This window comes from Taudactylus pleione, unplaced genomic scaffold, assembly GCF_031769625.1.
Source record: "Taudactylus pleione unplaced genomic scaffold, aTauple2 ptg000086l, whole genome shotgun sequence".
NCBI lineage: Eukaryota > Metazoa > Chordata > Amphibia > Anura > Myobatrachidae > Taudactylus > Taudactylus pleione.
Genome location: NW_028284488.1, coordinates 13,252,204 through 13,266,731, shown reverse-complemented (window position 1 = coordinate 13,266,731; position 14,528 = coordinate 13,252,204). Strand labels below are relative to the sequence as shown.

The 14,528-nt window shown below is 41.6% G+C and overlaps 1 protein-coding gene across 1 annotated transcript in view; it reads left to right on the top strand.

Annotated features, from left to right (window-relative positions):
• Positions 1-14,528, top strand: part of LOC148529175 (uncharacterized) — a 150,416-nt gene that overhangs the window by 46,578 nt on the left and 89,310 nt on the right. The window contains exons 3-4 of the mRNA XM_088468849.1: positions 7,073-7,159; positions 11,477-11,671. Of these exons, the coding sequence (XP_088324975.1) occupies positions 7,073-7,159; positions 11,477-11,671 (282 nt within the window). The remainder of the gene's footprint in view (positions 1-7,072; positions 7,160-11,476; positions 11,672-14,528) is intronic.

Sequence of the window (14,528 nt, the reverse complement as noted above, 5' to 3'; positions counted from 1 at the left end):
ATCTGCCACAAGCCCCAGAGAGCTGTCGGCGCTAATAGAGCCGGAAGCTCTCCCACTGACATCACTGGTGATGTCAGTGAGGCCGCCCACAAACGGCAGGCGTTCATTTGGGAACGCCTGCATTTGTGAAGCCACCCCCCCCACACGCCTACAAAACAGGGCGAGCTGTCGATCAACATCGACAGCCGCCCCTTTTGTAGTGAGCCCTGGAGCAAGACAATTTCTCTCTCGCTCCGGGTCTTACGCACGCGCAGTGTGGTCGCTGCGCGTGTGCACAGCCAAACATTGACCCGCTTGCGAGCGGGTCTGAATGAGACCCTATGTGTGCTGGGTCCAGTCTTGCTGTTTTTTATTTTAAGAAGACGGTGGATGCCTACATGGACCGAAGAGGACTGGAACTATGGCGTAGGTGAGCCTGTTTTTTTTTTTTTACATGTCCCATTCTGGATTCTACTGGACAAGGGGACAAACGGGCGCTAAGGACAAGTTAAGTATGTAGTGTGAGTGCTGGTGAGTGAATGAGTGACTGCATGTGTAATAAAATATTAAAACCTTCTGTGTGTGTCCTGTCGTTTTTTTTTTATATCATATCATTTATTTATTGAAAAGCCAGTAAAAATCAGACAAAATTAACAGAGGATTAGTCACAAGAGAGTAGGTGACAAAATTAATCTTGGACATCCTACATGTAGCCAGAAAATAACATGCTAAATAATAAAACCTAACATGATGGAGCATTTCAGCAAAAAAAAAAATTCCCAGAAAGAAAAATAAAAAAGGAGAGAATTAGGGAAAAGGTGGGGTGGGAGTTGCCAGGGCTGTAACTAGGGTGGTGCGACCTGTGCCATGGCACAGGGCACCGCAGGGCAGTGGGCGCTGTTTTGGCCTATCAATTTTTCTGCTTATTATCATTTTCACTTGCAGCTTCCTCTTCTTTTATCCCCAGCATCTCCTGGCCTCCCCTATCTCTTTCCTGGCCCTTCCCCATGAGCCCATGGCTTTTTTCAAGTGCACTATCTTATGTCCCTATTTGAAAAATGTGGGGGGATGCTCTCTCTGGCACAGGGCACCAAAAAGTCTAGTTACGGCTCTGGGAGTTGCGTATGAGAATTAGAGGGTCACAATGCACAACTGCAGGTAATTTATTGTAAGTGATCCTCAAAAGTCCGGGTGGATGGAGAGGGCGAGAAGGAAGACAAGGGGAGAGAAAAAAAAGGGATAAGAATTGATAAGTGAGAATATTAGAAAATATATAAAATAGAAAACGAGAAAAGGGGGAACGAGCTGGGGAGACATATAGAGGAGCTATACAGATGTGAGGGAAAGGAAAGAGGAAGGACATCAGAAGGGTACTGTAGTGGAAGCAGGGAGTGAGTGGTTAGGAAAGACCGGGAAGAGTCACACCCTGAGTCCTATACCATGGTGACCATAAACTTGTCCATCATGTTACTTGGAGGCTTGTTATGTACTCAATTTTAGCTACAAACCATGTGCGGTTTATGAGGTTGATCAGTCGGAGGGTGTGGTTGCTTCCAAGATCCAGCAATCTGATTTGTAGCTGCACATTAAATGTGCATAATTAATTTATTTTTATGTTTGGAAAGGTGGCAGGCCAAGGCACACAGAAGCAAGATATTAGGACATGTCCATCAGATGTGGAAGAAGGATCCGACTTGAACTTTCCTTGATGGAAACGTCCTGTCGTTTTTTTTAAGTATTTCTTTTGCAGGTAAACTAGAGATATCAGTGGACCCTTAATGCCCTGCATGCTGGTACTTGTGGTTCTCCAAACACCAGCATACGGGGGAAGCTTGCTGGGACCTCTAGTTCTCCTGTAAAGGACAATATTATTATTATATTTTTTACACACTCAACCTGGCACTGACAGCCCAGGGGTGCAGGGGATAACCCCGGGCTATCAGCCCAGGCCTGGGTGCCCTGGAGAGGGGGAACCCTTTTATTGGGGGTGTGCAAATGCTTTGGCCAGGGGACCCTGTGAAGCGGGTCCCATGGCTGTGGCATTACACCCCGCTAGAAAGAGTCTGGTGCTGGTTATGGATAATATGGGGGACCCCTTCTCATTTTGTCCCCCATATTTTCATAACCAGGGCCGGCTTACAAAGCCAGGTGCTGGTTATGCTTTTAAATTCTTACCAACATCCTTTCTAATAGGCTCAGTATGTTACATCCTAATTTTATCCACCCTGATCATGTAGGAATTATCTTAGGATGACAGGCTTTGGACAACAGCAGGAAAGCAATTGACCTGGTACACCACATTAATAGCTTTAGAACTAATTTTTGATGCCACTTTAAGCCAAGAATGTATTTTATTGCATTGGTTGGACCTTTATGCTGAGAGCTTTAGAGGTTAATGGCCTCCATTGTGACCTCTTCACTGGGATTGCTGCTCTATAGACAACATCCTTTTAAATGGGTCTGTCTCTATATCTATCCCAATCTGAAATGGGACACACTAAGGCCACCCATCTTACCTCTTATTTTTGCACGCTGGGTCCTTGCTGACCCCAACTATCTACAGAACATGCCCGTCAACTTGACCACGCTCATCAGGTTTGGCATGTTCAGAGATAGGAGGTCGGACTCCTGCAGTGAATGACATTCAGTGAACGCCGTTCAGTGCGGGCACTGCACCTCGTCGACCTGAACGTCTGAACGCTAGACGTTCAGTCTTTCAGGCCGCCTAGTGGATAGTCCCCTTAAGAAAGAAGTATATGACGACCTATTCTCAACCCAAGGGACATTTTTGATTACATAAGTATTCTTCTATTAGTTAGCTCCTGTTTGTGTATCTCCTGTTCCAATTACTGTATGACTGCTGAAGAAAATCATCCCAAACTAAGAGGTCCCTCCTTATTTCAGCTGATAAACGTATAATGTGGTGTGGCCTGTGGATCCCTGCAGTAGCTTGTTCACATTTCTGACAAAAAAAACCTTCCCATAACCCTGCATGCAAAGTTCATCAATCCTTAAAGAGGGTGTGCTTGGTCCAATGTGAGTTTAGCAGTTGCCAACGCCTAGACAATGGAATCCAAAAGCTTCAACATTTGTCAGATGGAAGGCGACAGCAGTCCAACTCAGTATCAGTCTCAATGCCAAGATAAGACAGCCATGTTGTAAGACCCTCCATCTTCTTGTGGGCAATAGGAACACCGAACTCTGCAAACAAAGCCCGAAGTGAAAACAGTAAATCAGCACAGTGCTGTGAATCAAGAGGACCCACCACCAGAAAATCATTCAGGTAGTGAGCAACCCTGACTCCCCAGTGCCAGCACAAATACACCAATTCAAAAGGAGCTAAACCTTTTGAACAGCGCACAGGATATGGAACATCCCAAGGGCAAACATTTGTTGATGTAATGATCATCCTTCAACCGAAAGCTCATAAATCAAAATGATTCCCTTTGTAGGGTCCACAGGTGAAACATAATCAATATCGACCTTTTACGTCAATGCTCCAATCCTGATGGACTGCACCAGTGCCAGGGAATCATCATAGGATTGATACACTATCCGACAGTATGCCTCAGGGATTGCATCATTTTGTGAAAACCTCAGAGGATGGGACAAGTGTTGGATCAAGCAAAATTTACCAGTGGCCTTTTTTGGCACCACCCCTACAGAGGACAACACCAAACCAGGTAAAAGAGAGGTGGGATAAGGCCCAATGTTGTACCAGCATGCATCTCCTGCATGACTTTCTCCTTAACCACGATGTGTAAGTCGAAAGCAGAACGTAGGTTTCAGGGCTAACCAGTGTACACACAAACGATAATGGAAAAAAACAAAAGAAAAACCATGCCGCAGTTCACCTGCCACCTCCTTAAGAGGGTATCATGCTAACCACTTAAGCATGGCATCCACTTTAACTGGAGTCAGAGCCCTACTATTGACTGCTGCTCCCGATGGAACAACCTGCAGTAGGGCTTCTGAAATGTGGGATTCAGAGATGTACGCAATGCCATTTTTTTTCCACAGAACGAGCGATTGTTTACCATTGCACATGCATAGAAACAGACAAAAAAAGTGCTTCTCTCAGGGGCACACTTAAAAATAGTATATATGTTTTAAAATATTACATTTTAGAATTGGACTTACCTAGACAAACCATACATTTACCATATATGGTCATATAAATATAACATTGTTCTCAGTGGAATGATATAAGATTCTTGGATACAAAGATGTTCATCAAGCCATACAAACAAATATCAGTTAAAAAGACATTTATTACAAAGTAAAAAAAAAAGTAAATTATTAACATTTAACTTGCTTGCTACACAGAACATAAATGGTTTCCTTCCCAGGAGCCCCTCCAACACTTTGGAGCTGGAATCTCATACATTGAGCAATAGGCTGATTGTATACTGACAAATTATGCTTATATAGGAGAAAACTCCTACATAAGCATTTTAACAAGTATAAAGGTTATGTTTGGAAATATACATAAATATTAATAGACAGTAGGGGGCACTGTTGCCTCAATTATGAATGTTGGAAATCTCACCAACAACTATTTATGGTGTATGTACTCAGATAAATTGAAGGTAAGACAATTTTGACTCAAGATTAAGTATGTCTGGTCACATAACTAAACAGTGACCTTTGTCCTTTTCTAGGTTCTTTCTGTCAAAAACACCTTATGCAATGTCTGACCACCTCCTCATGTCTGACCATTATCTAATGCCTGATAAATTTATAAAGTCACTGCACACAATATGGCTTTCAGCAACCATTTTCTGCACTACCATTATAAACATATATAGGCAAAGTGAGAGATTTGGATGGATATGGATGAGAATTTGTAACTCAGTAGTCCATTATCACAATTGCCAATTGAATACAAACACACTAGACATCGTGAAGGTGAAAATTTTTGTGGGTTGTGACAATAAAGAATGTAACAAATACAGAAAATATTTAAAACCGCCAAATCAATCTGCATATAGCAATGTATTGGTGAAATTCCACTATTCATAAACTTCTATACAGTCCGTCTATTTTGGATAATTAAGATTTTAGTAAATCAATTAACAAAATCTGCCAGGTACATATCATGTATGCATTTGCAGAGAAAAGTTCAGTTCCCAATTCAAAAGGATGTATTATGCAGACAATAATATTTACAATATCTGTTCTATTAATTAGAAGATCAATCTGGTATGGTGACTATTATTTTAAAAGCAGTAAATTCTTTTCTTTTAACACGTGCAGTCATGAGTATCCCTCCGGTCAAACCACCTTGACAGCAATGATATAGTATATATTGTGCATCAATCATTCAAAGATGGAATATTCAGCTCATATCACATTATATAGTATGGTTGCTTGTTCACTAAACAGCTGTTTAGATGAGCTGTTATTGAACAAGCCCAGATCGGCGAAACGCGTGTCCGGATCTTGGGACCCTGGTAATGTCATAGGGTTCCACACCCGCCACATACACCTGCTGTTCTGGAGTCCACCGCACACAAGGTATTTCTAATTCGGCTGTACTCTCATCTGGCATGCCGCCGTGCTTGCCCTGCACTGCGGCTGCAACAGGGTATTACATGGCAGGTACACCTGACAGCAGATGCAGCACTTTACTCTTACTCAATTTCACTGATCCACTGTGCCTACCCACTCATCTTTGTTCAATACTTATGGTAAAACAAAGACAGCAGCAGTTAGTGTCTTGTAAGTACTCAGGGCCTGATTTGCTACGGATCGCATCTGTGATTGCAATGGTGATTATCCAGCAGTCTCACTGCAATAGTATGCTAATCCATTGCGATTGCTATGCACAACATAAGGATGCCCACTTTACCTTACACACATCCGTAATCCTTAGTAAGATTGCAAAACCATCAGTAACATCAAGTACCATCGCAGCCTCACACACACTTGCACAAGCTCTGACCTTACTCAGTAATTGCTAACTTCATCGCACGCTATAAGCACTCAAGCTGCGTAAGGCATTGCAGTGGATAATTTATGCACGCCCATGCAACGGCATTAGAACGCACTGGCACACCTGCATTTTGCCGACCACCCCCCCGTCACCACCCACAAATGGCATTTCCTGTCAATCACTCTGCGATGGGTCTGTGTAGTCACTGCGATCGCAGTCCCAATTGCAGTGTCACTCAGTTTCCAAATTGCTCACTGTCCTCAGAGGAGGTAGATGTGTCAATAGAGTACCAGGGGATGCAGGAAACATATCCTCGGAATCAGACGCTACAGTGGCAGAAAGAGTCTGTGACCCCAGAGAGGAGATTCATAACAGACCCCGAGAAGGACAGGGAAAGATGTGAGGCAGAAAGGCTCTCCACCATAACAGTGGACATAGGAATACATAGCATGGAAAGTGGCAGCCGAGGGCAGCAGCATGCCCATCAACCCCACCAATTGCTGCAGAGACTATGCCAAGAAAGAGGCTAATTGGCTGCCTACGCAACACTGTAAACTGCTAATAACCCATCCCTTAACTCCATAAACTACCTGATATGTACACTAACCATCAAGAAAAAACTCCCAACTCCCTATTCCTGCTGCTGTTGTCAATGGTCGCCAAAGCCTGCTTAAACCCCAAAGGGGTTTAATTGATCTTCAGGCATATGAAATGCCTTTTGACATGATGTACTTGCTGTACTCTGGTTACTTTACACCAGTTGTTTCTTGAATGTCTGTACCTCTGCCAATAATGGTAATTTGTTTGTACTTCATTGTCATGTCAAAACTAACTTGATAGTGCCCTTTACACTGTATTTTACTTTGTTTGGAATCGGATACATATTGAAGTTGTCTATTCATTTTTCCTGAGTTAATACCAAGCAAGTAAGACCAAGGTTCTATGAAATATTACAATTTGTGTAGGTGCCTCGGAAAGTCATCATCAGGAGTTTTATGTAATTCAAATGACGTGCACATGCTAAACTTATGTTTGTTGACTTAGCTCTATGTACTGTAAAGTATATGAGTTCTCTGTCTGGAAAGACATACAAAGCAAAAAAGAAGTGACAGTAAGTGAAATTGACAACAGAGCTGAAAATATATTATTGTTTTACAGATCCTAGTCATCCAGTGACAAATAATGAACTCGGAAGATTAAATAGCACGGATCTCTCAAGCAATGTAAACAGAACAATACAAAGTGGTAAGAGCACACATGCAGCTGACACTAAACACCAAGAGCCCATTTCAAATCTTAATGGAAAATCCACTTGCATACATTTATATCTTCTAGACAGATTTATTTGTCTTAGCATTGTAAGCAATAGTTAATCCACATGCCGACTAGGGAAAGACAGTATGATTGATTACAACATTGCAATCGTACCGACGTTCCCCATCCCCTGCAGTGCCTACACTGAACGATCAGTTGTTCAGTGTAGGCACCCTCCATCATCCCCGAACATGGCCAATCTGTCGTTATCGGCAGATTGACCATATGTTCGGGCGATGATTGATGTCAGAAACGACCAGCGGGAGCGCGCATCGCTGGTCATTTCCGACATTTACATGCTCGATATGTGCCCGATTAATGAGCATTTGAACAATAGTGATGTCGCTATCGTTCAATCTCTCTGTTTCATCGGGTAGTGGATGTGTGCCTTTAGATCTGTGCATTATCAGTGGTTCTCAAACTCGGTCCTCAGGACCCCACACAGTTCACTTTTTCCAGGTCACCCAGCAGGTGCAAAGGTGTATTTGTTACTCACTGACTCGTTTTAAAAGATCAACAGGTGCAGCTAACTATTTCACTTGTAATTATGTGAGGAGACCTGCAAAACATGCACTGTTTGGGGTCCTGAGGACCGAGTTTGAGAACCTGTGCATTAGATACATCAAGCAACTTTAACATCTAGTGATTTACATCAACAATTGTGTTAAGATTAAAACTACAGCAGAACAGTAGTTTTGTTCTATAAGGTTTAAGAGAAAGGTGACTACATTTCATTTATTGTCAGACCCATTTTTTAAGGTATTTTCCATGATTGAAACTGTGAAGTCTCCCAATAGTAAAATGGAATGCAGCTGGAGGTTGGATTAAATAAATGGATGTGGTATGACTTGTTAACAGGTTCTGAATGTCGACAGTCAGAATGTCGACAGGTCATTTGGTCGACAATCAATATGTAGACATGCATTTAGGTCGACATGGTTAACATGTTGACACGTTCAGAATGTCGACATTTACCATGTGGACACCAAATGTTGACATATTGTTTTTATTTGTTATTTTAGCCTAACCCTAACCATCAACAAAACAGCATATGTCGACATGTTAAATGTCGTCATTCTGAGCACTTCAACATTTTAGCCATGTCGACCTAAATGCATGTCTACATATTGATTTTCGACATTCTGGTGTTGACAAGTCGACCGGTACCAAAATAAATTATTTTTTTGCAAATGATCCTGATTCACTTCTTAGTATGTCCTATCCATTTATTTTAATAAATAAAGATAATAAAAATTTAAGGCCTGATTCAGAGCCGCTCGCGCTGTGCGTTCGCAAGCAGCCCGATGTTCTACGCATGCGCACGCTTTGTTCTGCGCATGCGCAAACTACACACTGCATTCACAATCCTCTCGCTCGCCCAGCAAAGGCAGCCTAGGGTAATGAGTGACAGGAGAGGCCGTTTGTGGGTGGTAACAGTGGTAGGACACTAATAATGTGGGGTTGGAGATGCGAACGAAGGCGTGCCTGGGTGTCTCAACGCCATTTTAGAGGCATGCATAATTAACAGGCAGTGTCATAGTACACGTTACTCGCCTTTTTATTACACTGATTTCCTCGCAATGCTTGCGGTAGGGTAAAGCCACCTCAAGCACTGCGTTCGCATCCGATGGTGCTCGATGTACCAATGTTTTAATACGCTTCCTGGAGATGTCGTGTTGCTGGTGGGCAGTTCTGCCTGTGCGATTGGGTGTACGCATACACAAAGCGGCCGCTCGCTTAGAGATGGTGGTGTGTTTATGCCTTGGCGAACGATCGCTTCCCGTGGCGTCACTTTGAAAAATTTGCATACACATCTAGCGAGCGTATGCTGATAGCGAACGGGTCTGAATCCGGCCCTAAGTTTTATTGAAAACAACAATACAAGAGTGCACCAAAAAGGAGCATATCTTCAGCTGGACCATACTTTGTAGCCCATCAACCATGTTTCTAGTATACAATTCTTAATCGCTCCGGTGCACCACCAACCACATATAATTGTTTGGTTAGTTGTATTCAGTGTTAGAGCCATATTCAATATGGGAGCGAAAAGTCCATGCTGGATTTTTCGCTCCACATCAGAGCTTTTCCTGGGATACAGTATCGGGCGCGTGCCCGCTTTATCCCCGTATTCAATTTAAAACCAGCGAAAACGGGACCAGGCGAATTGGGATTGGCGAAAAAAAAACAGGAATTTTTGGGAAATAATTGTAGGACCCCCTAAAGATGTCCAGACCTCGGGGATCACTATGGGTACCCCCGTTTTTGCCTGCAGAAGAAAGTTGTGTTTTTAAATGGTCGCGCAAGGTGTTTTTTCCCGACATTGAAGAAGTGATGCAGAAGAGCACTTAGGTTATTTTTTTCATTTTTTTTAAGTGGTCCCATCAAATTTGGAGTACATGAAAATGGGGGTAAGCATTTTTTTAAGTCACTAAAATGATTTTTCAAAATTCTGCAAAAATGCACCTTCCGCTAGCACCTGTATTGTAGAAAACACCTGCTGCATACATGGGGACCTCCCCCTGAGGCTATTCTGCTAATTTAATAATTTTTCAAACACTTTTTATTTTAATAACTCCCAAACTTAAAGTTAATTTTTTGGGTGTCCCGATTTTTTTTTTTTTTAAATAACATTAGCAGGGGTGCAGGCTAATTTTTTTAAGCCTGCACCTCTAAACCCCAATTCTGCACTTTTTTTCGCCATGTAAAACATGGTGAAAACTTATCCCCGTTTTTTTTCAAATACTTTTCGAACCTGCAAAAAGTCTTTGAAATTGTATACGAGGATAATTGAAACATGCGAAAATGACGTCATCGGTGATAATTTATCACCGATTCTGACTTTTCGCATCCAAATTGAATAAGCCCCCCCCAGTGTCTTAAAATATTGGGTTGGTTTACTATAATATACAGTATGGCATAATTACTACCTTTCCTGTGCTCCCTCCCTCACTTTTTATTGCGACTGTGCAAGAATCCCTTAATCCACAGGTTCTCAAACTCGGTCCTCAGGACCCCAAACATTGCATGTTTTCCAGGTCTCCTCACAGAGAGTAATGAACACACCTGTGCACCTGCTAGGCAGTCTGGAAAATGTGAACTGTGTGGGGTCCTGAGGACCGAGTTTGAGAACCACTGCCTTAATCGTAATCGAAAAGTTCCTGGTTTATCTTCAGAATTATCTGTTATTTTATTGCAATCTGTTTATACCCTTATGTGTAGTGTTTTAAGAAGTTACATGCGCATAAGATCACAGTTATCCACTTATTAAACTAGTGATTATTACATTGTATTCTGATATATTTTAAGGAATAAATTGTTATTTTTAATACTGTTACATTCTGTAGTTCAAAAAGCAAGCAGCACTTGTCAATATTTTCTGTTATGTTTCAAATTTAGAAGTACTGCAGTTACTCCTGTTCTTAGCTGGGATGGCTCTTTATATTCAGTATATACACATAGGGGCTAATGCAAAGTTGTACGTTAACATGTAGCGCATCTTTCATTAATTTGCTCTGTGCATGCGCAGAAAATGAGTGCACATAAGAATGAGAAAGCAAAGTCAAACGCATTCTGATTTTATCTACACATATGAGTGAAGAGGCAGACCTGGGGTATGAGAGGGTGCACTCATGTAGGCAAGTTCAGTAAGACCATGTCAATCAAATGTGGCCCATGCAGACCAATGCGTAATCGTGTACTCGCCTGATAGAAGGTATATATTTTGCACTTAATATAGGGCAGGTACAACACTGGTAATGATTGCAGTAAACCAGTCATATGTGCTGCTCGTGCAAAACATTAAGATGTGTACAAGTCTGTATATGTGTGCATATACACTATTATGCTATACACTTTACCTTTAAGAAATGTACGCCCCCATTTTACTTCCAACTCTGCATTGGCCTCACAGTCAGATATATTAATGAAGTACACCGTTTAGTGCTGGGATATTTTTCCTGTTTTTATTACAGTAGTCATTAAATGGCTCAAATACCAGATACCTCTTACCAGAGCTTTTAATTAAGTGGATATATTTACTTCAAGAATATAGTGCTAAGATAATCCAGCCTCCAGCCCCTTTAGCAATTCAGACTGACCTACTTATAAATATACCACAGCCAGCATGGACACTTGTTACAGTTATGGGAGAAAAAGAAGTGTATTCAGCAAAAGTTGCAGGAAACGTGCAATAAAGCATCCATATCCATAAGCCAGCACATTAAAAGTTAAAATCTCTTTTTGTTTCAGATCATTGTGGTCGTCTGCCAACTGTACCACATGCAAAACCAAATTTGTCTGTATCAATATATCTATTGGGACAAGAATTTAATTACAGTTCCCATGCTAATGGTAATGTCCAGCCAGGATCCCTTGGAGTTCTGAGGTGTATGATTTGTAAGGGAAGTGCTATCTGGGTTAACTTAACTAATGGATGCATCCAAAGTGAGTATATAATATGTGATAGCAACATTAATTCTTAGATACATGGCTGTGGTATAAAGTAACGACTTAAATGATATTATATATTGGAGATGAGTGGCTTGGTTTTCGCTCAGACCTTCCCGTAAAAAAAAATAAAAAATATATACAGTACTGTACGTATGTGTATATATATATATATATATATATATATATATATATATATATATATATATATATATATATATCAGTACTGTGGGCAAGTGTGGACAAAATGCTGCATAGTAAGAATGCTTTCAAAAATAGAAGTGATAATAATTTATTGTTATCAATTAACAAAATGCAAAATGAATGAACAGAAGAGAAATGTAAATCAAATCAATATTTGGGGTAAATTTACTAAAGGTCATTTTGAGTGATTTGAGGTGCGTTTTTCATTCGATTTGGCTTCGATTTTGCTTTTGGGTATTTACTAAAGGCCAAATCGAATGTAAAATCGGACTTCAAATTGAATTTGGACTCAAATCGCCCTCAAATCGACCATCAGAAAAACATTGGTACTTGTACATAGCCCAACACACAAAACCCTTATTTACTATCATTCGATTTGAAATTGACCTTAAAATCGGACTTCAAATCGAACTTCAAATCCCCAGTACAATAGACCTGCTTCATGCTTTCGATTTGAGCATGAGCAGGTCGGATTGACACAGATACATGCAGACACCAGTGAGATGCCTGCATGTATCTGGCTGTAAAGAACGAGTTAAAATTAGAATAAATTGACGTGAGGTCCCCCCCCCCCCCCCAAATCATAACCAGCCATGGACTGCTGAAACCGAGTTCAGGTTGACTAAGTACAGGGTAAAAATGACGTAGGGTCTCCCTGTACTTAGTACAACCAGCACTGGGCTATGGGAAGCAGAGCTGGTCCTGGATTTACAGGGAAAAAATTTAATAGGGTTCCCCTGTGTGATCCAGAACCAGCCCTGGATCCTTTCAAACGGGGGACTGATGCCACAGCCAGGGGAGCCCTATCACCGGGCCCCCCAGTTGCAGCATCAGCCCTGACAGTTAGTCCGCACAGGCCAGGGATCCCTGGGGAGTTGGAGACCCCTTCAAAAAAAGGGGTCTCCCTCTCCAGGGCACCCCTAGTCTGGGCTGATAGCCCGTGGCTATCCCCACCACCCCTGATTGGTGGGTGGCGGGTTGATTGTGTAGGTGTTGTGTAAAAATAGCTAAAAATAAACATTGTCTTTCCAGTAGACCTGCAGGTCCCAGCAAGCCTCCCCCGCATGCTAGTACTTGGAGAACCATAAGTACCAGCATGCGGGGCATTAAGGGCCCACTGGGACTTGTAGTTCACCTGTAAAGAAATGTTGCAAGAAACACACACACCTTACAAAGTATAACATTAATAGATACATACATACACACACTCACACAATACTCATCTATATTACCTCCAGTGGTCCCCTTCTCCAGTAGGCATCCATGGGTTAAAATAAGAAAACAAAAACCCGACCATCACATTAAGGAGTAATCAGTCTAACCAGAATGACTACATCCTTTGAAGCTCTGTGTCTGTGCGTTCATTGGCTCAGAGAGGTCAGGCCCCGCCTCTCAGCCAATGAACGGCTCCCTCCATTGAAGTCAATGGTGGGAGCCGCAGAATAAACTTTAGTAACCCCTGGCTGTGGCATCAGTCTCCCGTTAGAAAGGGTCCAGGGCTGGTTCTGGATCTTGCAGGGGAACTCTACATAATTTTTTCCCTGTAAATCCAGGGCCAGCCCTACTTCCCATAGCCCAGTGCTGGTTGTACTAAGTACAGGGAGATCCTACGTCATTTTTTCCCTGTACTTAGTCAACCAGAACTGGGTTTCGGTAGTCCGGGGCTGGTTCTGATTTAGGGGATGACCTCACGTTTTTTTTAATTTAACTATTTACACACTTTTTACAGCCATATACATGCAGGCATCTCACTGATGTCTGCATGTATCTGTGTGACAATGAACTGCTCATGCTGAAAGTAAAAGCATGAAGCAGTTCGTGTGTTGGGGATTTGCAGTTCGTTTTGAAGGGTGATTTGCCATTTGATTTGGACATGAACATGTCAAATCGAACTGCAAATCACTCTTCAAAACCGACTCAAATCAAATTTTTTTTGCCAAATCTTCCTTCAAATCGAATATTATTAAATTTGGCAAAATCACTGGTTTTCAAGCATTCGATTTGAGAAGTGCTAAATCACTCCTCAAATCGACCTGCAAATCGACCAATAGTAAATTTACCCCTTGGTGTGACCACCCTTTGCCTTCAAAACAGTATAAATTTTTCTAGGTATACTTGCACAAAGGCAGGGATTTTGTAGGTTTATAGTCAGGTGTGTGATTAACCAATCATACCAAACAGGTGTAATGATCATCATTTTGATCATTTTAAACTATTAACACTTCTATTTTTGAAAGCATTCTTACTTTGAAGCATTTTTTCCACACCTGCCTATTGTAAATATAAACCTTAAACCGGCTTTTACTAAAGCCCAAACATCAATCAAGTCTGCTTTGCAATTACAGACATTTTCCTCGGGTTTTAGTACATATAGGTCAGAAACCTGGGACAAATATATCTCCCGTGTATGACCTTACCAGTGCTTTTGTCACTATATATAGTAGAGTACTGTAGGGTCCTGCAAAAAGTAGTTTCGTACAGTAAAAATAGTTTTGATAAAACTGAGAACATTGACTGAGACTTAAGCTGGCCACACATCTAAATATTATCTGTCGGAGCAAATAATGAACAGCAATTTGCTCCTAAATGCCAGAAAATAGATGAAAATGGTCGTTCAGACAAGTTTGTTAAATGTTTGATCTAAACAATT